Source organism: Glandiceps talaboti, chromosome 1, assembly GCF_964340395.1.
Source record: "Glandiceps talaboti chromosome 1, keGlaTala1.1, whole genome shotgun sequence".
Classification (NCBI taxonomy): domain Eukaryota; kingdom Metazoa; phylum Hemichordata; class Enteropneusta; family Spengelidae; genus Glandiceps; species Glandiceps talaboti.
The window spans coordinates 21,022,253-21,049,997 of NC_135549.1; the positions used below are offsets into that span (position 1 = coordinate 21,022,253).

Genomic DNA, 27,745 nt, shown 5'->3' on the forward strand with positions numbered 1-27,745 from the left:
ACATTTTAATGGTAAGCACTGTTATCCTGAAATAAAGAAGAATCTACAGACCATGAGGGAGCTATCGCCGTACATGGCAAATATCATCGCCAAATACATGGATTCTGTTAACTTGACGTGTATATATATCTCGCATCCACCGTTTCCACAGGTAACAATTTTACAACCAAGGCTGGTTCCGATTCTTGCCCCTAACTCACTGTCATAAACAAACAAATGGTGACTTGACCAAATTACAAGTTGCAATTAAAATGAAAAACGATGTTTTGAGTGTAGGCCCAGCATCTAGATTGTGTCAATGAATGGAAATGTTAAAAGTCATGATCATATATACAATTACAGGGGATTCAGGATGAACATGCAGTTTAAATGAGCTATGATGTCAGTTCAGTGAGAGAGTCTACGAAATTTTCTGTTAAGATAAACATTATTAAGATATCACACAAATCAGTATCAGTCAATCAGTGAATTTATAAAACGCCAGTATCCACTACGTTATACGATGTAGAGTTCAGAGGGGCTGTACTTCCAATTTGTCTGCTCTGTATTTGTTTAATGTTGTAAACACTAGGCGCATGTAAACCAACTACTATTAATAAATAATGGGATACCTATTTAATTGTACCATGTTAAAACATTCAAATGTTCAACTTTACCGTGACCACACAGACTTAAATAAATGGAACACTCGCATAGTGAGAGGTCCATCTCTGCTATCTTTATTGTATATATCTCAACAGAAACTTCACTGAACTTGATATACCACATTATCGAAACTGTATGCTCAGGCTGACTCCCCTATAATTGGTCTATAGGTATAGCCCTTATGGCAACAAGCACTATGTGTACTATTCAGAGGATCACTGTGAAGATGGTAGTCATTTCATCAGTTGTACTATGTATCCGAAAATACCTATCATGTATCTTCAGGTTATTAAAGTTTGATAATATTTAATTTTATTTTACAGCAAATATTATTCGACATGAAATCTAGATTATCCAAAAATAGAGTGGTAAGCATCGATGACGTCATCAAATTGCCCTGTATGAAGAAATATGCAAATAATAGCTATGTCATTTCTCTCATCGAACAAGAAATATGTTTCCGTTTTACAAGTACATTTCATTTTTAAGAGGCATGGTTAGAATTATTTTCTCACCATACATTCCTCTTTATGGTATGGGTAGTATGACGTCATCGGTCGTTCTGGGAGTAGTATGATGTCATCCTCTTTTCTGGTATGCGTAGTATGATGTCATTCCTAATTATGGTATGCATAGTATTACATCATCCCATGTTATGGTGTGATTAGTATCACGTGACCCCTCATTATGGTATGAGTAGTGTGATGTCAATCCTCGTTAAAGCATGAATAGTATGACGTCATTCTTCATTATTGTATGTGAGTTGCCAAATAATTTATTAAATAATATCCATCTGGTCGTTTGTTTGTCTGTTGGTTCATTCACGTGACTTGATCGTTCATTAATTCTTTCAACCATTCATTCGTTCATTCATTCACGTACTCACGCGTTTATTTATTTGTTCATTCATTCATTCATTCATTCATTCATTCATTCATTCACTCACGCATTCATGCTGCCATTCATTGATTCATTCACTCACTCACTCACTCACGCACTCACCCACTCACCCACTCATTCTCTCGTTCGTTCATTCATTCATTCACTCATCTACCAACTTGCTAATTTAATTATTTCGTTCGTTCGTTCGTTCATTCATTCATTCATTCATTCATTCATTCATTCATTCATTCATTCATTCATTCATTCATTCATTCATTCATTCATCTCCTCATACCTTCATTAACTATTAACTATTGACGCATATCATTGTATTGTTTTCTCTGTCAACCCAGGGTCCAATGTCTTCCTGTCTTGGTTGAAGCCTGATTCATGGGGAACATTCGTTGTAGAAGACAGAAAAACTCAAGGATTGAAGACTCTTTGTCTTGCAGACCTTCCTGGAATTCCACGAGAGGCTGTCGAGATAGTGTTACAACGTGCTGGGACTACCTAGTCATTTTGGTGTCTAAGGGACCCGTCAGTTTCTTCGGCCTGGGGGTGGATTAGTAGGGGGGGGGGTGTCACGCTGTTTTCGAAATCGGTAGCTGGGGTCATCCTGTTTTCAAAATTTGGTATGGCGGGTCACCCCGTTTTCGATTTTATGGAAGAAAAAACTTGAATCTATAGTGGCATGGCCTTGTTGGAACTGTGTAATTGTTTCATGTCCCGATTTTGTAAATATTACTTCACCTGGAGTGACGCTCCAACATAACTTTACATATACATATACAATGTATTACCTACCACTAGTTACAGAACATATGTCATGTAAATACTTGGGTATTTCACAATCAATGGCGAATATTCATCACATTATGCACTTTGGGGCAAAAGTTAAAAGTTCCGTAATGGTATATAGATAGTTTATAAACTTAAAGAAGTTAATCCAAATTGTTCCACCTTCAGTATGAATTTACGCATTGTATGCTTTCTATTTCGTACACTATTATGGTATCGACAATACAAATCACCACATCTCATCAGATCCCAGTTTGTATTATACATAATACATGTAGTAGGTATGGGAACCTTACATTCTCTAACATACACGTACCAGTGAGTTTACTATATATATCCGCAACAGTAATGCCACTATACCAATGTTACTGACACTACTGGCCCATTTTTACCTCCCGTATAGGTACGGGAGGTATTAAAAGGGTGTGTGTGTGTGTGTGTGTGTGTGTGTGTGTGTGTGTGTGTGTGTGTGTGTGTGTGTGTATGTCCGTCTGTGTGTGTGTGTCTGTCTGTCTGTCTGTCTGTCTGTGTCATCATTTTCTTAAAAACGGTTGGTTCAATCATAATGAAATTTGGTACGAATAATGTTTGGGGTAATGGCTAGACCTGATTAATTTTCATAATTGTTTTTGGTAATTAGGCTATAGCGCACGCACGCACACACACACACCCACCCACACAGAGACATACATACATACATACATACATACATACATACATACATACATACATACATACATACATACATACATACATACATACAAATCACCACATGCATACATACATACATACATACATACATATGCATGCATACACACACACACACACACACACACAGACAGACAGACAGAAACATTTTTGCCAATGTATATTCATAACAAAATACAGTGCAAAAACTGTAGAGTTGACTTCTCAGACAGAGGGCCCTCTGTCACAGAGGTCGTAGAGCCTTCAGAGCTTAGACCCTACATCAGACCCTGAGAGGTTACTTAAAAGATATTGTCCAAATCAATCATTTCGTAACGTTTAAAGCTATCCGATTCCTGATGACCTTTTCATCATGTACGAGTTAAAACGTCCATGTATTAATATGTACACGAACGTTCGAAATATTCCTGATAAAATTGACTTTATCACGGTTACTACAAAAGATTTTGTAGTAATCGTGACTTTATCGATCAGAGCTGAGACTGCGCCCTCAGCCTACCTCAGAGCGGACGAATATTTGCTCAGAGCAAAGTAGTGCGCTATATCTATGCATATTACATTTACTTGTGACCACGTCTACTAATTCCCTACTAGAGTTTGACTTGCAGTGATACATTCAAAAAAGAGTGTTCGGTCTTACCATCATGTCGGACGACAGCGAGGATTATGCAACTGGTGTAGTTGAAAGTTCGCAAACGTGGAAGAAATCTTGTGAGGCATGTAGACTTTGGGATGAGAAAATGGTTTTTATTTTTAAAAAGATAGTTTTTTGAAATGTTAGCGTTTTGAATCTTGGATGGTACAGCCAAGAGAAGAAAAGTTCTTTCTGGTTAGTCATTTTCATTGCAAAAATTAAAAAAACTGACCTATCTTACAATTGAATCCTGCATAAATGGATGCAAATAGAAGCAAATACTTGTACTCTCATATAACTAGGTGAATCCTGCAGATCTTAGACATGCAGTTAATGCTTACATTCTCTGCAATTTTTTAGTCTGTTCACAGGGGCTTGGGCTCAATGAGTGATCTAATCGTTGAAACAAACAAACAAACAAACAAACAAACAAACAAACAACATATGAAGGTAAAAATTATGGGATGAAATAACGTAAATAAAGGTATTCATCCATAGAAATTGACAGTCATATTGCCATCACACTACATATAACTTTATAAGAACAGAGGAGTAGTCCTGGTCCCCACCTATAAGTTTACAGGTCTACAGGTAGGAACCAGTACCACTCCTCAGCTCTTATATATATAGTGTGATGGCAATATGACTGTCAATTTCTTTAGATAGGTACCTTTATTTACATTGTTACTACATCCTATAATTTTCAACTTCATATGCTGTTTGTTTGTTTGAATGATTAGATCACTAGTTGAGTCCAAGCCCCCTGTGGTCGGTTACGCTGTAAAGCTGTCAATGCTGCTTGTATGTTTATTATTCTTTGTAGGACTCAAGTCATCTTCCACAAATTCTGCACTTTGAAACCAAAGCCTTTATTTTGACAGTCAATGCAACCCAGTCATGCTTTACACTATGCTTTTTGTATTTTTGCTTACAAGAGTGACAAGTCTTTCACTACATTATGTTTTCCTGCGTTCAAATAAATGCATGCTGTTCATTTGAAACACTGACTCATACTTTGTTTTAAAACTCATCTATATATTTTTTCTAAATTGTTGGATGTGGTGAATGCTGTTTGTGTTTAATAGTTGTGTGTTGAGTTGGTGAACATGGTCTCAACTGTACCAAAATAAGCTCATAGCTTTCTCAGCATTAAAAGAGGTTTGTGTTACTTTATTAGCAATACTGTTCTTTGTTAGCCTATATCTGATGGGATGGGTCATGTTCACACATCACATCATTTCAGTAGTTTTTGGAATCTTTTCATAGCTTACTTTGTGCACAAGTTTTCCCTTGTACTCCCTTGCAATTTACAATCAGCCTTGTCGAAATACATATGTTTGTTATTGATTCAAAATTTGCATCAAAACAGTGCTATAGAGAAAAACAGTATAAGACTGTAATCTTGTGCAGATACTTTCTAATTGGTGTTGTGATGAGATGAAATTCCATTCATTATGCCAATCAAAATTCTATGTAATTTGACTTCTGTAGATATCTATAATAAATGTTCATGCAAAACATTGATAAAGAAATTTTCAGCAGATCATACAATCTACAGTATTTCTTTCACTGGTAAAAATATTTAAGGGCATCTAAGCTCTTGATGTAGCATGTCTATGAATGACCAGCTTGTTTCAATGCCCCCTTAATTTTTTGCTTTTTCTGTCTGTCTCTTATCTTAAGATTTCACATAAATTCAACAGTGCCCTAACTCATTGCCCTATTGGCAATCTTAGGTACACTCGTTCTAAATTGTCCTTGATCTGAAAGGTTAGTTTCTGCATGACAGGGCTATCTTCTGTGTTTTCCAATATTAATGTCTACATGGCAGGGCCATCGTTGAATTCTGTAATGTTTTATTTGTTACCCTGCAAAGTAATCCAGTAATGAAATCATTACATGATATCAAGCTTATGTCTGCATCATATACAGCACAGTTATAGAGGGACTGTGTAATAACAAGAAAAGATAAAGGAGAGAAGTACTGAATACAACTAAGTAAGTAATGTTGCACGGAGTGCTATCTACAGTAGTAAAGTATGGTTGAAATTCCTGCTTAAGTCTAAATTTCAAACTTAGAGAATGCCTGACAGGTCGTTTCTCGTTTATTTGTTTCAGTATTAGCGTAACCTTGAATTGTCCGCCATTTTCGGCATTACATATCTGTATGTGCACTTCATACAGAGATATGTTTAATATCTGACTACATTTTCACTAAGAATGAAAGACCATCAAGATTGCGATCGGTTCAGACTGTAAAATGAATCATTTGGGCGAAATCATCTAGGGTCTGATGTAGTATCTGAGCTCTGTGACAGAGGCCTCTGACCTCTGTCTGAGGCTTCTGACCCGGCTCTGTCTGAGAAGTCAACTCTCCCGTGCAAAAACAGTTTCAGTAATATTTTAAGGCTTGTTCTGTGCTAATTGTAGTGACATCTTTATTATGCCCTGTTAATGTATAAATACTCGTTGTAAAAGCAGCCATATTGGCGACCATCTTGAATATATTAAAACCCTCAAATAAATGTAAAATTGTATCAAGCAGATCTCTAATTAGTAGTCCTCACAGATACAAAGAATACACGTCAAACAATTAGGTGGACGAAAGTGCAAGGTTTTCGACTTTGGGCCAAGATTATATCATGAAAATTTAAATTTTTACATAGTTTTATGATATATGGTTTCTAAAAACGTTACGAAAACCCATATTTTACAAGAACAGACCATAGAACTCAATTATAAGTTGGGATGTTAGATTTAAACATTCATGCTCACTTTCCTAGACACATTATGTTTACAACTTGTATCTATTGGCTGAACCGTTTGTGTGCTATTATCTCGAATGGCTTTGGGGTAAGATTCAGCGAATATATACACTCAAAAGACAAAGTTTGGCCATCAGGTTTATCAAGTGTACATTGATGCAGTATGGTGGCAATAAAAAGGAATAGTTGCAGATGGGCAACTTCTTCACCGAGGCAACGACGTCGACCAACGGAGAATGGGACATAATCTTCAACTTGTGCTTTGTCCAATGAAGTGCCATCATCGGTCATAAACCTTTCAGGGTTGAATTCGGTTGGATTTGGGAAGACATCTTCGTCATAATTGGTTCCCCACAGATTCGGAAAAACCAATGTATCCTTGGGGATGAAATAACCATTTAATGTTGTATCACAGGATGTAGTATGTGGGACAGCCAGTGGTGCTATTGTTGAAATACGTAAAGTCTCATGTACGCACGCGACCGTGAACGGGAGATTAGGTTTATCTGCCAAACACGGCAACCGATCACTTCCTACCACTTGATCTAATTCGTCGCGGATTCTTTGTTGAATTTCTTGATGTTTCACCATGTACAGTATAAACCACATCATCGTAGCGGCACTTGAATCAAAACCGGCGCCAAAAATGTCATTTACAACTGTCATGACTCTCGAATAAGTTAAGTCATGTTTCGACAAGTCTTCTGGATTCATTTGACGGCTGACATGAATAGCTTTATCAGTTACGTCTCGTATATTGTCTGGGTCAAAACTCTCACTGTGTTCTCGTTTCTTTACCTCCAACCAATCGTAGAGATCATCAAGTACCTCGAAAGATGTGTCCCGCATTCGTCTTACACTTGGAAATATTGCTGTCCATGGCATGATATCGGTTGGGTTACCAGTTCCAAAGGCTTCCAGAAGTCTTTCGGCTAAATCCAATATATGCTGCAATTCCTTATCTTCATGGGCATACTTTTTACCAAATAAAATAACACTGATAATGTTCGTAACCGCCAGACGTACTGGATGCCTTGGATCTATACCGTGTCCCTGTAGACTATTGGGAGTGGTCAGAACGTTTACCAACAACATAGCCTCGTTTTGGATCTGCTTCTCTAGACCTTCAAGTAATTTTCCACTCATACAAGTTTTCAAAGCTGTAGTTGCAATCTTTTTATGAATCTTCCAGCTTTGGCTGTATGAATTGAAGGCAATACTCAACCCACGAGATACACGTTGAAATGATTTAAAATCAGGTCTCCCCGCGAACTCAGTTCCCTGCCTGATAAACGCTTGTTTCAACGTCGACAACCCAGTAAGAACTATAACCGGTCTTCGTCCAATACGAATCTGAACAATTGGACCATACCTTTTAGCCATCTTGGTCAGTGACAAGTGTGGATTGTCTCCCAATGACAGGACATGACCTATGATTGGTAATCCCCATGGTCCAGGTATGCTTGGTCCATGCGTTGCGTTCTTATCGAAATATTTCAACAACCAGACACATGTCAAAATGGTCACCACCACTATCATTAGCGTTAACAAATCTACACGGAACATTTTTACTACTGCACACTGAAGTTGTTGACGAACAGTAAACGTACACACTTCCTCTGTTTAGTCTGCTTTGCACTTTGCTCTGTAGGAGAGGTTAAAGACAATTAACTTTCAGATGATAGCGATCATAGCACGGAAAATAAAAATATTGATAACCAAATTCCGCTATGAAAAGTTTAAAATAGATACAATAGATGTACAGATATATGTGGTTGTTCGCCTACACTAAGCTGCTATAGGTGTACACGTCATAGTGCAGTAAACACGGCCGACTTGGTTATTGTTTGCTACTAAATAGCCCCACCCACACGACACAACTTCATTTGATCTATCAATTTTCTATGTACTAAGATTTCTATGTGATAGAGCTTAGACGAGCCTATAATACAGCAAATCTCATCAGATATCGAAAATTGTATGCGACGTACACAACCTACCAGTCTCCAGCAATCAAATCTGAACCAAAGCCTGCTGAATTAGAATGGTATGTACCCCACTTCTACCAGTCGACAGAGTGGAGCGGGTCAATGTTCGACCTTTACTTTATTCAAATTTAAGGGGTGACCCTAAAACGAATGTCAACCCGAATGACGGAAAACGAATGACAGCAGATCCAGTATGTAAACAGTGGGATGACGCCCTTTTCTACATTAAGTTAGTTGAAGGACACCCTCTGCACTGTAAAACCAGTGGAATGACAGCTGCCACTCTATAAAATAAGTGGAATGACAGCATTTACAATGGGTAAACAGTGGAATGCCACCCTTGTCTGCATTCAGTTAGTTGAATGACACCCACTGCACTGTAAAACAAGTGGAATGACAGCCGCCAGTCTATAAAATAAGTGGAATGACAGCATTTTCAATGCTTTGGAACTGGAATGACAGCATTTCCAGTATGTAAACAGTGGAATGGCGCGACTTTCAGTTAGTTGAATGACACCCACTGCACTGTAAAACAAGTGGAATGACAGCCACCAGTCTATAAAAATAAGTGGAATGACAGCATTTTCAATGCTTTGGAACTGGAATGACAGCATTTCCAGTATGTAAACAGTGGAATGACAACCTTTTCTGCATTCAGTTAGTTGAATGACACCCACTGCACTGTAAAACAAATGAAATGACAGCCGCCACTCTATGAAATAAGTGAAATGACTGCATCATTGTTGTTTTACATCATGACAATGGGCTTGCAAGTGTGATGCTAGAAAAATAACCAAATTTTCCAAAATTCAACACTCAACATTCATATGTGATGAGAATTTGAGGTATTCATTTTGGATTTTTAATTTTGCTACTTGAACAATCAATGTGAAATAAACATATTTTAAGTCCTTTTTTGTAACTCAATAAATTGAAAAAAAAGCATAATACATGTGTAAAATGTTTCTTATTGTACGTACAATAACAAATGAACATTTTGACATTGTTTAGCTTTGTGCAATGTATTGAGTTACAAACTAGGACTTTAGTCAATGTTGTTTCACACTGATTTTTCAAGTATCTGTATCTGTATAGTTACGGTGTAGGTCCTGGGTAAGGAATAACACACCGGGGGAGAGTATTTAGTCAGAATGGTTTTTGACAGTGACTGCCATTTTAAAGGCGCCACAAGATTTAGCGCACACAGTACTATTGTCCAGATGGTTCCAGTCTACTAGTGTTTTTTTTTTTTTTACAAAGAATGACTGTTTGTATTGAGCAGTTTTACAATTGTCAATTTCAAAGCACTTTGAGTTGTTAGTAACTCTTTGTTCAACAATGTTAGATGAGATACAGTCCGCAAATTTCCTAGCTTCTATAGATCTTTTGGGTCTTACGGGTTTAAGATAGTCCGCTGGTTGAATTGCTGGTACTAGGCCCTCAACCACCCTGTATAGAAAAATTAGCCTGTTTGCTGTGCGTCTATCCTGGAGTGATGTAAGTTCGAGGCTTTCTACCATTTTGGTGACCAATCCTCATCCATATGACCACTTGAACTTTCCAAAGTTGTCTCCTCATTCAAAGCTGCATCAGCAATGGCCCAGGGGTGTCATCATTCTCGCAAGCCGGAGCACACATTTCTGCTGAGAAGCAACGAAATATGTCCTCTCAGTGGTGTGTCTTGGACGATGTTGTAAAAGAGGCTGTGGTTTACGACGATGAATATCATACACCCTGTACAGTACTAAATCACATGTGGGTAAACGTATTTGTTTGGCTGTACACATACTATGGTGCAAAATATCCAATAAAATTGATTACTGGTCCGCACCCTAAAATCAGCACCTTTAATACAATCCTCATTTCAGCCAATCACATTACTCCTTACGACTTCTAATGAACGTCTACAATGTGAAATTATTGGTATCTTAGCAATTTTCATTGAATATATAATTGTATGTATGATTAAAAAAATAATATTCCATCAGTTACAGCTAGTGGAGATTGACACGTAATAAATAATTTCCAAACAGTTTTGTTTTTTCATTCAGCGTCGCCTTCGACATGTTTCCTCAGCTAAACGAAGATTAATGTTCAGAGTAAAATGTAATAATTGTCAATTTTCGGCAACACCTTGAACGATTCGTATATCATAAGCAACAAATGTAGTCACCGTGTTCGAAGAAGGAAATGTGAAGAGTTTTGCTTATAAGACTCGAGTCAGAATTTATGGCGGGGGGGGGGGGAATTGGGGGGCATCAAAAAAATTAAGGGTTCAAAGAGGGGGGCCATGAAAATTCTGATGGTCTGAAAGAGGGGGGGGGGAAGAATATTTCGCTCCTGATTTCAACCAAATTAAACCTCAGGAGCGGTCGTTTACCGAGTAAATGTATAATCTTAGCGCTATCACATTATAACAAAGAATGCAAAAAGTGACCATTTTTATGAGTGATGCAAATAAGCTGTGAATGATAAACGCATTACCGTGCTCTTACCCAGTATTGCTGTGTACTCCGAGTCCCACTGGCAGACACGGGGTGTAAAGATTAACTCGGCATCGTGACTGCCAGTACGGGGCTGTCTGGGGTGTTTCTAAGCAGACTTCGATGTCCCGCATTTTTCCACGATATGCATCCCGATTAAATCTGAACTTCGACAGCGGATTCTTTACACCACACTTGACCAATCGACAAACTAATATATCATTATTTACAGTACCGGAAGTTTGTCATATTTGGATAATCATAAGCCGTTCTTTAACACAGCAGAACATGAATAGCAAAGAAACGTAGAATTTTCAAATCATGGCACAAAATGAAAAATGACATAGAGTTGCCATGGGTACTTCAGCGGACATTGAACAGTGTAATTGGTAGTTGAGTATTCTCCACAGCTCGATTGCTTTCCTTACTAAGGTTATCATATCACATACTTCCGGTTTATATCCCATCAGTTTAATATCGATATCCAGTGTTTTATACACCAATGTGCATCGACATTTATCAACAAATGTCAAATTGATTCATACATGTATTACCTTCATCCACTTTATTTTATTGGTTAGTTGTCAGTGTTGGTTCGGGCGACTGCCAAATGTCAAACGCTTTATCATGTTTATGTGTAGTAATGTAGTAAAAATTACATACACAATTTTGACAACATCTCTGAGATCTAGACATACCACGAAGAGTGTAAATTACCAGAGCGCCACCAACAATAATCTCTTTCAGTAGAAGTTCTCTTGTAGATCTGAACACATGAAACTAACAACACATGGGTGGGTGGATATGTATAGATGTTGGACGGACACATACATACATACATACATACATACATACATACATACATACATACATACATACATTATAAATAAGATAAAGAAAAATAAATAAACGAAATACAAATCGACAAAGAAGGCATAGCCGCGAACAAAGAGAAGGGGGTGTACTGCTATAATACATCCAATGCACGTGTTTGCTTGCCACTGCGTTTATCCATTTTCAATATCCACCATGAGATGGCGCCCTTGTAAAGAAGACTTGTTGGCTGCAAGACATTGGATATATAGACATGACTGACTGGATGGTGATAGATAGATAGATAGATAGATAGATAGATAGATAGATAGATAGATAGATAGATAGATAGATATGTCGTGCCATTGATATCCTATAAAAGAATTTTGATTCGAAACGTGGGATTGCTTTTATTGATTCGAACTTTATCGCTCGTTCCTCATGCATTTGTAGATAGATGGATGTATGGATGGATAGATGGGTGGTTGGTTGGGTGGGTGGGTGGGTAGGTAGGTTGGTAGTTTGGTGCGTGGGTGGGTGGATGATGACCATGAAGTGATCATTAAATTTCCTCTCCGACATGAGTAAGTCTTGATTAAGACTGCCATCGTTACCCGATGTATGTGAAAACAAAACTTATTAAAGTGAGCTCAAAGCATTTTTCCTTCACTTGTAAGTATTACAATCTATTGCCAAACTCGCAAACTTATTAGGCTCGGTATGTCCAGGATCGTTTTTTTGAGTGACATCTAACATTAGAATGTTGAAAATTAATGTTTACTAGTATATACAGCCACTCGTTAAGTCGAGATAATATATAAATGCTACTTTGCTATTATTCAATGTTGTGACGAAGGGTATAAAACCAACTTAATATGCTACAGAAAGCATCGAAGACATTGGAATGACATACATAGTCTCGGCAAAGTAGACACGTGTTGAATCATAGAATGTGGTAGTCGAGTCGCCAACTCATCATCGATATTGGGCATATTAGCATAAATTATGTAAATTAGTATAAACAAGCCGACATGGCAAGATGGCGACCGGTCGGGATGAGACAACGTCGGAAACTTTCAATGAGGAGACAGTGGATTTAGAGGATGAAATTTTCGTTCCGTTTCGACGGGCGAGCTCGGGAGATGATAGCGGGTTGCCTGTGGTAGCCAATAACTATGGTGCGGAAGGTACAGTGGGGGAACTTTGGGCTAGTCGCACAGCTGCCAGGAACCGAACCCGGAATCGTAGTTCGATAGTAGATGGCTTGTTATGTGAAATTTACGATAGATATCATGGGCCACGATCAGATAGTTTTGATAGCGATGGTTTCACTGAATGCTCAAGTAATTCAGATGCTGTTCACCTTAGCAGCAGTCGGAGTGATACGATACAAGACCAGTTAGCGACACGTCACTCCACCAGGTTGCATCGTGCATACCTAAACACGTTGAGTAAGTACATGTCATTGTAACATTTCTCGGTATGTACGTATATGTACGCGTGATGCTATTAAAACGGGATACAATCAACAGATGTCATAGACACGAACTGTCATGTATCCGTATGGATTTCATATAAACAAATATTACAGATCGATTTTCTTAACATATGCAAGAAGCTCGCTTGTGAATGTACTACATCTGTTTTAATTAGTTTTACTAATCCAACTGACATGACAGGTAGGTGGGGGGATCGATCGAGGAAAGTGCAACAGGTTTCTCGACATAGCCTTGACAAACAGGACGAAGTTAGTATATTACTACGAAGTTAGTATATTACTACGAAGATACTTCGAAATTTGGCAACATACAGTGTAAACTGTATTTTTATAATTAATGTTAATGTATAACTAATGGCACTTTGCAAATGACTAGACAATTGATTGACACATCGTATTAAAATGATTAATATTGTGGTAAAAATACAGCAACAGCAATGTTGAATTCTGTTCAAATAAACTTGATTTCTTGACCGTACACTAGCTGCATCTTTTGCACTCAGGTACATTAAAGCACACACATGCTACACACAACACACTCCTTGAACACTGTAAGCTTTTTTCCCCCTGGTCATTGTTGAAATTAAATTAATTAAATATAATGTGTACTGGGTTAGAATTATTTGCATTTATAAATTCTAATTTCCCATGCATATAAAGTCTCAGTTCAGAATGAATACTTCATGTATTCTTGGAAATAAACCACACGGTTTTTGGAAATTAGGAGAAAAATATTCCTATATTATGAAAGTTTTACTAGTAGCTACTAGTACCAGCATATTTGCATGCATGATGTAATTACAATACACACACATGTACATGTACATATGCCACAATAGAAAATTAGTATAAAATTATTAAATATATTAATAACTATTAAATCAATATGATGTAATCAGATTCCACTATTCATAAATTTATAAAGTCAATGTGTAGAAATTGTGTAATGTACATATGAAGTGAAAAAAGATTTGTAAAAAAAAAAATCTATATATTCACCACACCATATGCTTTTATTTCTTATTAAGTTTAACAACCGAGTCATTGTTAATGTTTTGCTATATACACACTTGCTAGAACCAGAAAACTAAAATTCTGTACAATGCTTAAAATATTAATTATGCAATTAGTGCAGATGCTGTGTGTAGCATGTGGTGAGAAAGGACACTTCTAACCTTTCTATGGGGCAATTTGTATACATTTTTTCAACGTGTGATTGTCAATTTATACAGGATGTAAAAACATTCAGAAATTTGAAATATGATTTGTAATAAATGGTGTCAGAAATATGAGTCCATTAATATTTCAGATATGACTCAGTGTTTATTAATTCAATATGACATGAAATCGAATGATGTATTGCATTGTAAAATATAATACAAAATACATATTTGTGGGCCAGGCCTTTTTTTAAATACTTAATCAGTAATTTAATGATTTTAATATGAAATATAATAACTTGGGTGCTTTTATTTGGTGTTCAAATGTACAATTCAATCATGCACATTCATGAATTATTGGGAAACAGTACATGTGATTTCAAGGGGTATATACACAGTATGTAGTTAACATGTTACATGTAGCTGATAGATATGGCCTCCTCGACTATTATTTTAATTCGCATTAATTTAAACCTTTTAACCTATCATCGTTCAATGTTAGCCTTTTCATCTGAATGTTTCCTGTTTTTAATTACTCTGCTGAGTTGCAGTTAACCACTTGATTTAGCCAGCAGGGCTTTCTTGTTAGTCTGACTGGAATGGCTATTGTTCACATTTGCATAGCATGTATATAAAAAAAGGGATGTTGTTACATATTTTTGGTGGCAGAAAAACACAAAAAAACATGTTACAAAAATGTGTACATATTGCTGACTCTACACCATACAGTTTTGAATATTTGAGAATTTTTGTTTAAAATGTCATGGAAATCAAACATTTTGATAGAATAACACATGAAGTCTTGCCCAAAATATAAGAAAATTACAAAAATTTCAACCTACATTATATTTGATTATAAAAGGTTTAGTAATCAGGATATATTAATTTTGCAGGCTTTACTAAATACTGTAATAGGTTGATGTCTCTCATGGCAGAATATTGTGAGTTCAGATTAGGGTTAAAATTTAGGTATGAAAAATAATTCTCTAGCAGAGTTATTGAACTTATACAGGAAAGGTTGGCACAGAGCAATCCTATCAGCCATTTTGACTCCACTGGTAAGACATTTAAAGAGAACACTAATGCAAGAACCAGGGATTGAAACATTTAACGACAAGCATTTTGTGCTGTGAAAACTAGAAAGGAAACTAGCACTTGGACAGGTTGTTGTTGAGATTGAAACCTAATCATGTAAAGTCATATTAATTATAACAAAACATGTGGTAGACTTAAATGTACATGTAAAGTGTATGTACAAATCGATGTGTTTGTATTGAATGTTCAGTATATACTTACTATTGAAGTCAATTATCTCCTTAAAAAACACAATGTACAAAAAATGTACCCTAGCACATCAATATCTGTTTTGACGGTATCAAGGTCACTGACATGAACTTGGAACATTACAAATAGTTTAAAGTGAGTGAAATACAATGTACTTGTAATGTATATACATGTACATGTAAACTAATGCACCAGATGTCATTACAAGTATGAATTTACAGAATGTGAATTCCTCTTTAATGCTACATTGATGCACAAATACATGTTGTATTACAAGTAACAGTGTAAAGTAATGTCATATTCAAATATTTCATGACAAAAATATATTCACTGAATGTATTTTATCCAATTATGACCAACTGTACATTTTTTAACTCATTGACTACTTTCACCAAAAATATGAATTTCATCTAACCTGTCGCAAATGATGATAATTTAGTGTATGAGCAAGATTGTCAGTTGATTCCTACTGTCATAGCTGTCTGTTACAGTGTTAGCCAAGATACTTTGAAAAATATGCCCTATGACATTTTGAAAAAGATGGTGCACAGCAGTAGTGGGACAAATCCTGATATTAGCCAAGGTCATAAAATTGGTTGTACATGTATGATTGCTAAAACATGATGTATATCAATATACATGTATAATACAGGTATACACCCACACATACGCTGGTGTGAAACAGATGTTCATGTGCAATAAGGAAACAAACAAACAACCCAAGAACAGACAAAGAATGAAAACAAACAGCAACAATAGATGGCATACATGTAACAGCTCAATCTACCCCTCCAAAATAATTTTCAGAAATTAATATTATTTGATATTGTAAGTACACATGTATGTCAGCACTAAGTATATTTATAATTGATTTGTACAAGTCAACTAGTGTTTTGTGCATGATGTTTGTTGTAGCATATAGTTTAAACAATTCTAAAATATGTATGTTGTTACATGTATGTTACATTGTAGGGTACTCAACTGGAAATCTGAAAATCTTTGTTACCATGAAAGTACATGTACATGTTAGCTTAAAAAAATTCGGTTGGACCACAACTTATTTCATCTTATAACAGCCAGCTTTGTAAACACAAACTAGACATGCTCAAAAGCCAGCATGATTTCTTTTTGGCTTTCTTCTCCCAGAAATATTGTTGCTTCAAAGAGTCCTGATGGCTTATACAAGGTGTCCCAGATGGCTTCAAAGTTCACGTTTCTCAAGGATGGCTTCTGAGTTGAATAGTTCAAGTGTCACAAGGATGACTTCAAAGTTCAGGTTTCCAAAGGATGGCCTTGACTAAGTTAGAGTTTAGGTTTTACCTGGATGGCTTCATAGTTCAGGTGTCTCAGGAATGGCTTCAGGCTTCAGGTATCACAGATGGCTTTGTCACTGGGATTATACATGCATGTTCTCTAGAGTTTAGTCTTCACAAGGATGACCGCAGAGTTCATGTGTCGCCTGGATGGCTTCAAATTCAATTTTCACAAGGAAGGCTTCAGAGTTTAGGTCAAAAGTACTGCAACACTACATGTATGTGTACAAATGTACATGCCTGTTGCAATTCATACTGCACACAAACATAAAGGTATCATTTCTTGAAAGCATGCGATACCAGTTTGTCTCAATACTATCTACTGACCAGCAATCAGGAATTGGTATTTTCATCTGTGGTGTGTTTCTGAAAACAAAAAAGTAATTGTTTTTCAGCATTATATGTGTATGGACATACATTGTACATGTGTAGAGTGCATGAAATATTTTCCTTGTCTTCTACGTAACCAGGGATACGTGTACCACTTACATGTACATGCATAATGATCTGCAGCGTGTAAAATCCATATCCAGGCCTTAAAAATGTATCTTGTTGGAGATTTGGATGATAAAAATTTGAGAATTCCATTTATCAAATGGAAAATAAAATCATTGATCTAGATACATGTATGCAACCAACAGGTGAATTTATATTACTGGTACAGTGGTACATGTATTGCTACAAAATATGGTATTTTTATTTTTATCATCGTGATGCTGTTTGTTCGGTGTGAACCTTTTAATGACCTTTTCATTGTAGAATATGATTCTGAAATGTCTGCTCGTGGGTGTGTACAGGTGTATGTATGCGTCAGTTGTATTATTGATAGAGTCTTGTGAAATTTGCATAACAAAAGGTTATAATGATATGAAAATTACTGTCACAGTGTTAATTTTAAGAAATTCTGAAATGGAAGTGGGTTAACATTGCAGTCCTAAAATGTTTTTTACATTGAACTTGTGTAAATGTACACGAGAATATGAATTCAACCCAGGATGCAAACATGATTCCAGAGTGTTTATTCCTTTCGGTATAAAACATAAAGGTACAAGATAAACTTGTTGTTTCTCTGAAATCATAGTTTATGGAAATGTATTTCTTGGAGTGGTAACAACTTTCTTTTTTTCTTTTTTTTTGAAAGGGGGGGGGGGGGGGTCCTCAGCCTTTATTTCCATGGCATGTGCAAATTTCATATACTGTACCTGATTCAATATCTCTAGACAGGTATCACTTTATCACTTTACAGGTCACATGATTTATTTGCTTAGTAATGATCAGCATGACATGTAACGATGTACTGCAATGGAAGCCATGTAAGTCTGTATAAATAATGTCACTTGATGATTTCTTGATTACATGTACCTGTAAATCCTAGTTATTGCATACCTGGTAATACACATGTAGGAGAGTTTCTTGGCTATTGCTTATGGAGTAAATGTACATGTATGTCTTCATGTACTGCATATACATGTACATGTATCAATTGAAGTACATGTAATGGGAGATCAGTGAGTTTGTGTGGGTTAGTGGATGAGCAATATCCTTCATCGAATTTAAGATCTCTCTTTAAGAGATGATTTGATACCATGTTGACGTCCAGACTATGCAGCTAGTGGCTGTTGCTGACATGAGGTGCAGAGTTGCACTAAATGTACATGTAGGTCTTAAACATTTACTGATTGTAAGTTTTATAATTTTGTCAAGATGTTATCAATTTGTACACATACGTGTACATGAATTTGAGGCCCATGTCGAATTAGGATTAAAATTTAGGTGAGTATTTGAAAACTTATTGCCTGAAAGTGCACAGACTCTTGTCTGTTTGGTTTCGTGGAAGAGTTCCCCAGCAGTGAGAATCTGGGAAACTGAGACTAGTCCTGAACAAAGGAATGATCCTACGGGATATGACCCCACTAACGAGATAACGCTTACATATACATGTATGCAAGAATCTGGGATTTAAATCAGCAATTCACTGGAATATACAATTTGTACTACATGTACATGCACTACCCTTTATAACCTGTTCATTCAAATCATGTTTGGCTATAATTAGTATAATGCTTACTTGTCAAATGAGTTTGGAAATTTATGAGTAATGCGATAATTAAACTTACGTGTACATGTATACAATGTATGTACATGTATGACACATGACATTTAAAAATACTCATTATTGTGGTACAAAGCAATGCACTCTGTGGATGTCATGTCCATGTGTACATATATTAAATATACATGTAGGTACATCATTGTTGAAGTATCAACTTGAATAGAAAACTTGTAAATGTTTTGAGCCAGTCTGTTTATTTGATATTTTGGTTGTGTGATCCTATTAAACAGTTTATTATTGTGTTGACATATGTGATTTGCATACTCCTAGACACATACAGGTATTGGTTAACTGAAACCATGGCAACCATAGCTGACTTTCTGACTGTTCTGAACTCAAGTTTAAACATACATGTACATGTACCCACAGTGTGGCTATGTCTAAACATACATGTACATGTACCCACAGTGTGGCTATGTCTAAATGTGATAGCTATGGTAAAATATCAAAGTGACTGCAGAATCATCCCTTCTCGTCTCTGCAATGTAGTAATAATTTGATGTTTATATTAGTAACTGTGTTGATTGTAATACCCATCTCCCAACCATACACTTTGTTTGGGCAATATTCATATTGTAATGTATTCATCAATATTTTTCCTTGCTGAACCAGTAAATACCCAGAACAATAAAGGTATCATTTTCCTACGTTACAAATGTCCAGCCAACCTAGTATATCCATGTATGCATGTACATGTGCATGTACATGTACTACATGTATCTATGTATATTCAGATATACTGGGGTTGGCAATGGTCAATCTTTTGAGACAATGAGAGGAAAATAAGTTGTTGGGAGAACTCTGAGATAAAGCTACAAGACGTACAGTGTAGCTGTTTTATGTTTACAACAGAACTTGATATTGTTTCATCATCAAAAGTCCTATCACCATAGTTATTTGATATGGTACCTGTGGTGTATCTTGTTCATGAAGGAATTTTATCAAAGAATGTAGGCGTACGCTGACTAGATATCATGATATTCCATTTCAAACAGATTAATGTTATTTGATTACATGTATTTCCCTGTGAGACATCTGTTCGTTCCCTAGGAAGCTGTTGCCATGGCAAAAATATGGTTATGTGCATGAGTCAGAAATTTGATAAGAAGTCAATACAAAACGTATAATGCGTAAACAAAACGTAGTGCATTTATGTATCTAGTGAATTTAAAATCATATATAGTTCATTTACATTTTATGTAATGTTAGGAATTCTGCATCTTTTTTTTGCCTGTTTCAAGTGAAATGTACATTTCATTGCCAAGGGATGGAAGCTAGGGGGGATGGGGGTGGGGGTGGGGGTGGGAGTGTCCCTGGTTGTCTGAGAGAGAGAGAGGGGGGGGGGGAGGGAGGGAGAGGGAGGGAGGGAGGGAGGGAGGTGAGAGAGAGAAACAATCTGATTAAAATCTGATGTACCAGTACTAGTAGATGTCAGCTAATCATTTCTTGTTATTTTACCTCGGTATTTTTGCTTCAATTGACCTTCGTGTTGCATGTTTACGTTTTCGACTTGATAGCCTCCTCCTCTACATCTGAACTCAAGCCTATGCCTGTGCCAATAGCCAATCAAAGCGACCTTACATTAAATAAAATAAAATATAATAACAATGAACGATTAGTCGAAATCTACATCGAATTTTAATAAGATTGACAAAACAAAAGTGGAAGGCTGATTCATTTGCATATTTTAATTAATGTACAGCATAAAGAGGTGTAAACAATGGTCTAATGTCAGAAATTCTGGAAAGGTAATTTTATAAACTACATTTTAGTGGTGAAATATTTACCTTTCATTGTTACAAAGTGTACATACATTTGTATGTATTCACTTTTAAAATCTGAAGGCATCATTCAAAATTATATAATGTTGGTACCAGTAACTGTATCCAGGGTATGTTTCACTTATTTTGCATAATATCCATAGGCGAGTTTTCAAAATTTGGCTATTATTAGCAGAACAATGTATCTCATTTGCGAGAATCATCCTATGAATAGAAAATTTGACAACATGTCACACGACTTATGCACATATTGCATATAGCTATTGTGGTATTACTATTATACAATGTCTCTTGTCACATCTCGAAACATACATGTATCATACAATTTTTTTTTCATCTGTCATTTTTTTGTCAGGAAATAAAAATGATGATAATCATGCCACCATTAAATTGAAATGAATTTTCCCATTTTTTTTGGTTCAATTTTGATTGTCAGTGGGAAGTCATTTAAAGTTTTAATTGTATTTTAAAATGTATTGTTGAAATTTGAATACAGTCGTGAATGATTTCTAGTACGCAATTACTATATACACAATTAAAATTGCTAAAGTTTGTATTTCTATTAATCTAGAGGCAATCCTTTGAATTTTTTTCATAGTCTAGGGAAATCCGGGTTTTTGAGCACAACTGAACTGATATGGTCCAGTAGTGCTATGGTGCAGTGTCTGGCCGTCATCTGTCCATCTGTCTGTCTGTCTGTCTGTTTGTCTGTGAACGACTTAAACTCAAAAACAGCTGGACCGATTGCCTTGTATTTTTATAATGACTTTCTTTGTTGAATTTGGATCAATTACTACTGCCCTGCACTTTTAGATCTATGCAAATCTAGCTACATTTGTATATAAAAAAATTGGATTTCGCTAATCTTTGATAATAATCACTGCTAGATCTCTAAAGTCAATGGCTAGATTCTAGTTGAGTAAATCATGTCTCTAAAACTTCAGTTGTCATGTACCTTACAACGGGGAAATTTAAACCACTCCCAGTAAATCTGTTAAAGTCCTGAAAGCAAACCTATTTTTTGTGGGCAACCCCTAGAGAATATAAGTCATTACAATAATCAACCTGTATACTGTTTAAAAATTTGTAATCCTCTTCAGGTCAAGTAATGTTAAATGGTTATGGCTGTGGCTGTCCAAGACAAAGACCTTTTTATCCATTAGTGATTGAATTGTAGTCTACACATCAGTTGTATCTATAAGTGTATGACTCCTTGGAACTCACAAACATTTAGACCCCATGTCATGAAAATTCCCAGAAACTCCTAGATCTTAGCTATTATTAGTATTAAGTCAGAGACATGTATTATGTATATGTACATGTATGAACAAAATACGGTCTCAACAGAGTTACTAATAAATATACTGGTACTGTGCATGTATGTCAAACATTTATTATAAATGGGAATATCTTCAAAATTTGAAAAAAATAATTTTGAAGAAAATGCTACGTGTACATGTACCAAATAAATACATGATGTCATTCTGAATAAAAAATGAAAGTTTTCATACTGACATTTCTAGATGTAAAGTATCTACAAACAGTAGTAAACATTATGTGTAAATACACACACATCCCCACCCCCCACCCCCAAAAATGTCACTGATATGACACTTTTGGGTTGTTTTGCTATGGTAGAAGCTATTGTAAATCAGGTCTTTACTGGTAACATCAAAATTATTATACGAAATTTCTAATATATACTTTGTGTAGTCAATTTCAGTGTAAATTGACGTGGCAACTCATGTTTGAAAGTACAAACATTACACATATTGTATAGTGTAATCAGCAGAGTGATTCTTGATTGATGGTGAGAATGTTCATTTCATAAATAAAAATAAATACCCAATCACTTGTATCAATAAGTCTTAGATTAATATTGACACAATGACAGCCTTTGACTAATACAACTTCAATATAATACTGATGTTACAGAGAATGCTATTGGTTGAAGACTACCATGTGATCTAAAGTACAGGTAGTTTATGTGGTACCTCATGTATATGTACATTTTGAATTTGACTTTTTTGTTGGGGGGGGGGGGGGGGGGGGGAAGAGGTATTTCCCAAGTCATATTGGCTATACTTATGTGTAATTCCCAGCCCTTTTGGGTAGAATGTTTCATTTCTTTTTTTTGTCGAAGGGACAAAATGTACACCCTTGTACATATATTATGTATACATTGTATGTGCATTGTACTTAAGCCTAATTTCAGAGGGAAGCTCTGTGGTGAGAAGCGAAGAGTTAATTGACCCAGATTTCACCTGACATTAGATGCACCATAGGCTTCATAAAATAGTTTTGGTGACATGTTGTGGAGTGTTCTTGATATGATAAATCAAGAATCTATGTATAGAATATTGTATCCGCATCCATTTAACAGCTGTTAACTTTCTAACCTCGGGAAGTACCTGTATATAGTCTGACATTTGATTGGGTTAGTACCCTGGATGCAGTATCCTTAGATTGACATCAACATGACAGAGAGGTTAACAAGTGTTTACTATATGCAAATGATCTCATTACTATTCATAGATATTTACCAAAACCTAATCAGTTCTTTAGCATATTAAAGGAAGATGTATTGCAAGTTTCATTAGAATCGATGCAGAATGACAACTACTATGGTTATTTACTTTGTAGCATAGTTCAACTGTTTCTAGAAAACGCTCAACTAATGTAATATTTGAGGTTCACCTTGTCCATTTTCTGCACCATTTAAATTTATATAGCAAAATCTTTTTTTAAAAACCAGGAGAGTTCTTTCGACTGCTGGCTCGCTTGTTTATATTTAGGTTCCATTTCCCTTCCCATTGTAAATTCTGGTGACATATGACAAAAGCTGACGTGATGAGCAGACAACATCTGTAGAATATTGATTTTGAAAAATGTTTTCTGCCATAAATCCTACAAAAGGCAACGAAATAACTGCATATGATAAATTAGTCTCGTTTTTACTTTGTCACGTGTGTGTGTATGTGTGTATGTGTTTGTTCACCTGTCACCAAAGCCTTGTGTAAATCTTTCAATATACATTCCCTATGACCATATATGGTATACCTTGTACATTGCAACGTTCTATCTGATTTTGCGTGTTATTTTAGTGCGTGTGTGTGTGTGTGTGTGTGTGTGTGTGTGTGTGTGTGTGTATGCATGAGTTTGTGTGAGTGTGTGAAGGCCTCAACCTCAGGAAGGATGGAGGAGGTACAAGGGCAACATACATGTACATATATGTACATTGTACATGACTGCAGTGTATGTTAATTTAACTTAAAACTGTAAATATAACATACTTAAATTTAGCTTGTAAACAGATGACCACCTGTGCTTTTTTTGGGTCATTTTTAAAACATTCATATTTATAAACGAGTTTGATAGATACAATGTGCAATCCTGTATGACATTTTGTGAAATATATCCATACAATAATAACAAAGTAATTAATTTGATGTTGATTTTTACATGAGAAAAATGACATTTGATACTGAAAATGATACACACAACTATTTTCATACGTGTTTGGCAATTAGAATGTTTGATGTTTGTCCTACCTAGAATTAACTATTCCATTTCCATTGTATGATTGCGCTATACATGTAATAACATGCTACATATTTAATGTAGTTCTTGTACCACATATTAATGGAGAATTTAGTCAGTGTATAAATTGATACACCTATTAAAACTAAGTGGCATTTATGTACCAGAAAATGTATTAGTGTATATCAAGATAATCGTCCCCTTTATGAAGTATACAGCTGATGTGTTTGTTTTAATGTAGTCACAGTTTGGATATTGGAAACATTGTAAGAATAACAATTTAAATTTTGAAATGTTATGTTTTGTTCTGTATATTAATGCATTTGAAATACATGTATACATACAGTGTAGAGTAAACAGGTGGAAAACTATTTGTCAGAAGTGTGAAGTTGTATTGTATGTTATGAATATGTACAAAAAATGTATGTATGTATGTATGTATGTATGTATGTATGGATGGATGGATGGATGGATGTATGTATGGATGGATGGATGGATGGATGGATGGATGGATGGTTGTTTGGATGGATGTATGTATGTATGGATGGATGGATGGATGGATGGATGTATGTATGTATGTATGGATGGATGGATGGATGGATGTATGTATGCATGGATGTATGTATGTATGGATGGATGGATGGATGTATGTATGGATGGATGGATGGATGGATGGATGGATGGATGGATGGATGGTTGTTTGGATGTTGACATTATTTTTTTCTGTGCTAAAATTACAAAGGAGTTAGATGATGAATTGAACAGATGACAATCCCTTGTTATTGTTGTAATAAAAATATGTGGCATATGTGTAAATGTCAGGATACAGAATGATAGTAGGATAAATTGCACCACTTCAATAAAAACAACTGCGACCAGGTGATCTGATCAAAACATAAAATGTACATTGTACAATATAACTATCAGTCATACATTTTGTACCTTTATCATAGGGCACCATATTAGTTTATCATACCACAAGCAATGGCTTTATCCTGACACAAACATCAATTCTAGAGTGTGGAAATTGTCAAAGTTATAATGAGGAAAGGCTGTTTTTACCAAGCTGGAGGGAGTGTACTCACAACAAAAGTTTGGGAATTATAAGAATATTTTGGTAGTGATAAGACTTGAAACACGTACATTGTACATGTACATGTATGCTGCCATGATAATATATACAGTTACCACTAACGTGGCATTCTAAGTACATGTACGAATATAGTCATAGTGTGTTGGAATAGTGGCTAGACATGGAAGACTCTCAAGTGTCATCACTGCCATGATAGTGTATACACTAGTGTGGCATTCTAAGGGTTAATACATGTGTTTGTAGTTGCAGTGTTTTGAGATAGTAAACAAGACTTGTATGACCTTAGTGTCCTGCATGTCATGCTAGTATATACACTTGTTTGGCATTCCTAGGGTTGAACTTAAGAGTAATTCAGTATTAAACTAATTGCATTGTTTTATTGTTATGCCATCTGTAGGTGTTGAGAAGCTGCGAGAGATGAGGAAAGATCTACATCGAGAATCCCTGATGTTTTCCACACGTATTGTCAAACAGTTGAAACGGAGAGAGCGGCGGATGGCTAAGATGCAGAAAAACCAAGATATCCTAACAGCAATACTACAAGCAGTGTCACAAAAACGCAGTAAGTACAAAAAAAGTAGTCCCCTAGTACATGTATTCTAGCTACAATATGATTGTTGACTTGTTGGAAATTTAAGGGTGTAACAGGGTGTGTTTTTTTGGAATTATTTTTTTTTAATAGCAAAAACATAGTAAAGTCATTTTATCAACTAAAAGTCCAAACAAATATCCATCCTCATCCAGATGAACCAAGTGTTGGGTTGTTCTCTGTTCTCCCTGTCTCCACGTGGAATAGTAAAATTGGGTTGAAATCAAATAAAAGTCAGTTCTCTTGTCATTAAATCAGTTTTAATCTGATTTAGTTGAATTGGTTCAAAACCACCTTGGGAGAGGGGGGGGGGGGGAGGGGAGGGTGTTATACTGATTCTAAGTAAATCATCAGTTTGAAACCAGTTTATTGATTCAAATCCATTTCTCAATTTTTTTATGGAGACAGTAAGCAGTTTTGAAACTGATTTTAAATAACTGAATCAATTCAGTTTAAATTGGTTTTGAACCGATACAGTTAGAGACAATTAAAGCTATTAACTGATGTAACTGACTTGTTTCCATGGAAATAAGAACTTCAACAAGCTACATTGTTTTTTGTACTCTATGCAGACAAGGAAACAACCCAAAACTTGGTTCATGTAAATGAGAATAGGTTTTTTTGGTGGACTTTTTTATTGATAAAATGACTTAAATATGTTTTTCTATTTGAAATAAAAAGATATGTGGGTGATATGGAAAGCGGTGTGGGTGGACAGTCTATATGTACATACATGTACTGTATGCCTTGCTGGTACATTTTTGTATACTGATTTCATGGAGTTTGAAGACGAACAAAAACAAAGTTTATTTGTACACACACAATGTTTTGGTTAGGTTTGGAAACCATGGTTACTATTATATAGAGGTGTAATTTTCTTCATACATGTATATATTCATACCTTGTTCATACCAGGATTTTTTTTGGAACCTCAAGTACCATACTAAGAACAGTGAGAGAAGAACACAGGTAGATTTTAAGCTTACAAAAGAAAAGCAAGTGAGAACAAAAAACAGAGTGCAGATCATCTATGCAGAACATACATCACTGTTTATACATAGTGTGTGTACCCTAATGTTGGAGTCATAGTTGATATGTACATGTACATGTACATGTAGTTAAAGGCCTAGTTCAGACTAGGATTAAGTCTACATGTAACACTTGTCTGACAGAGATATTGAAAAAAATTATCCCGAACAAAAGAATGATCTCATGTACATGTAATCTTTATTAAGATAACACTAATGCAGTAACCCCAGGACTGTAACATGGCCCTTTAAGATTACACAAAAATAGCAATATAGTGTAGTCAAAATGGGAGAGTGATGCCCTTGAGGTCATCAGGAGTTCAAGCTGGGCATTCCACCAAGCTCGTATACAGTACTCTTGTAAAAACGTTACCCTCACACTACTTCCGGTCCAACTTTCCAAAGTAGCGCTGCAGTCAATGGGGGCCATGTCATATTCGCTTGTAAAACCATAGTGTTAAAAATGTAAATAATAAAAGTGTTACCTACAGGCAGATTTGTTCATAAATGATAAGGATTTTAATAACTATTCCTGTTTGGCGAAATATATCAATGGAATAGACTTTGGCAAAGTATGTACATGTACATGTAGGAACAGCTAACATTTTGTGTTGGATACATTATGTCCAT

General features: G+C 35.8%; 2 protein-coding genes across 2 annotated transcripts in view; one reads left to right on the plus strand and one right to left on the minus strand.

The window, feature by feature from the left end:
- Positions 1–6,134: 6,134 nt before the first annotated feature.
- On the minus strand, positions 6,135–8,530 carry LOC144440900 (cytochrome P450 1A1-like). The gene is made up of 2 exons (XM_078130350.1): positions 8,433–8,530; positions 6,135–8,077 (listed from the first exon to the last, which is right to left on the minus strand). The coding sequence occupies exon 2, from the start codon at positions 7,996–7,998 to the stop codon at positions 6,475–6,477; it is 1,524 nt and encodes a 507-aa protein (XP_077986476.1). The 5' UTR covers positions 7,999–8,077; positions 8,433–8,530; the 3' UTR covers positions 6,135–6,474.
- A 4,224-nt stretch (positions 8,531–12,754) lies between these two features.
- Positions 12,755–27,745, plus strand: part of LOC144437225 (TBC1 domain family member 30-like) — a 72,949-nt gene continuing 57,958 nt past the window's right edge. Inside the window, exons 1-2 of the mRNA XM_078126126.1 lie at positions 12,755–13,167; positions 25,896–26,060. Of these exons, the coding sequence (XP_077982252.1) occupies positions 12,756–13,167; positions 25,896–26,060 (577 nt within the window). The 5' untranslated portion in view covers position 12,755. The remainder of the gene's footprint in view (positions 13,168–25,895; positions 26,061–27,745) is intronic.

Coding starts and splice junctions, on each gene's coding strand:
- LOC144440900 (XM_078130350.1), bottom strand. CDS start 7,998: ATGTTCCGTGTAGATTTGTTAACGCTAATGATAGTGGTGGTGACCATT.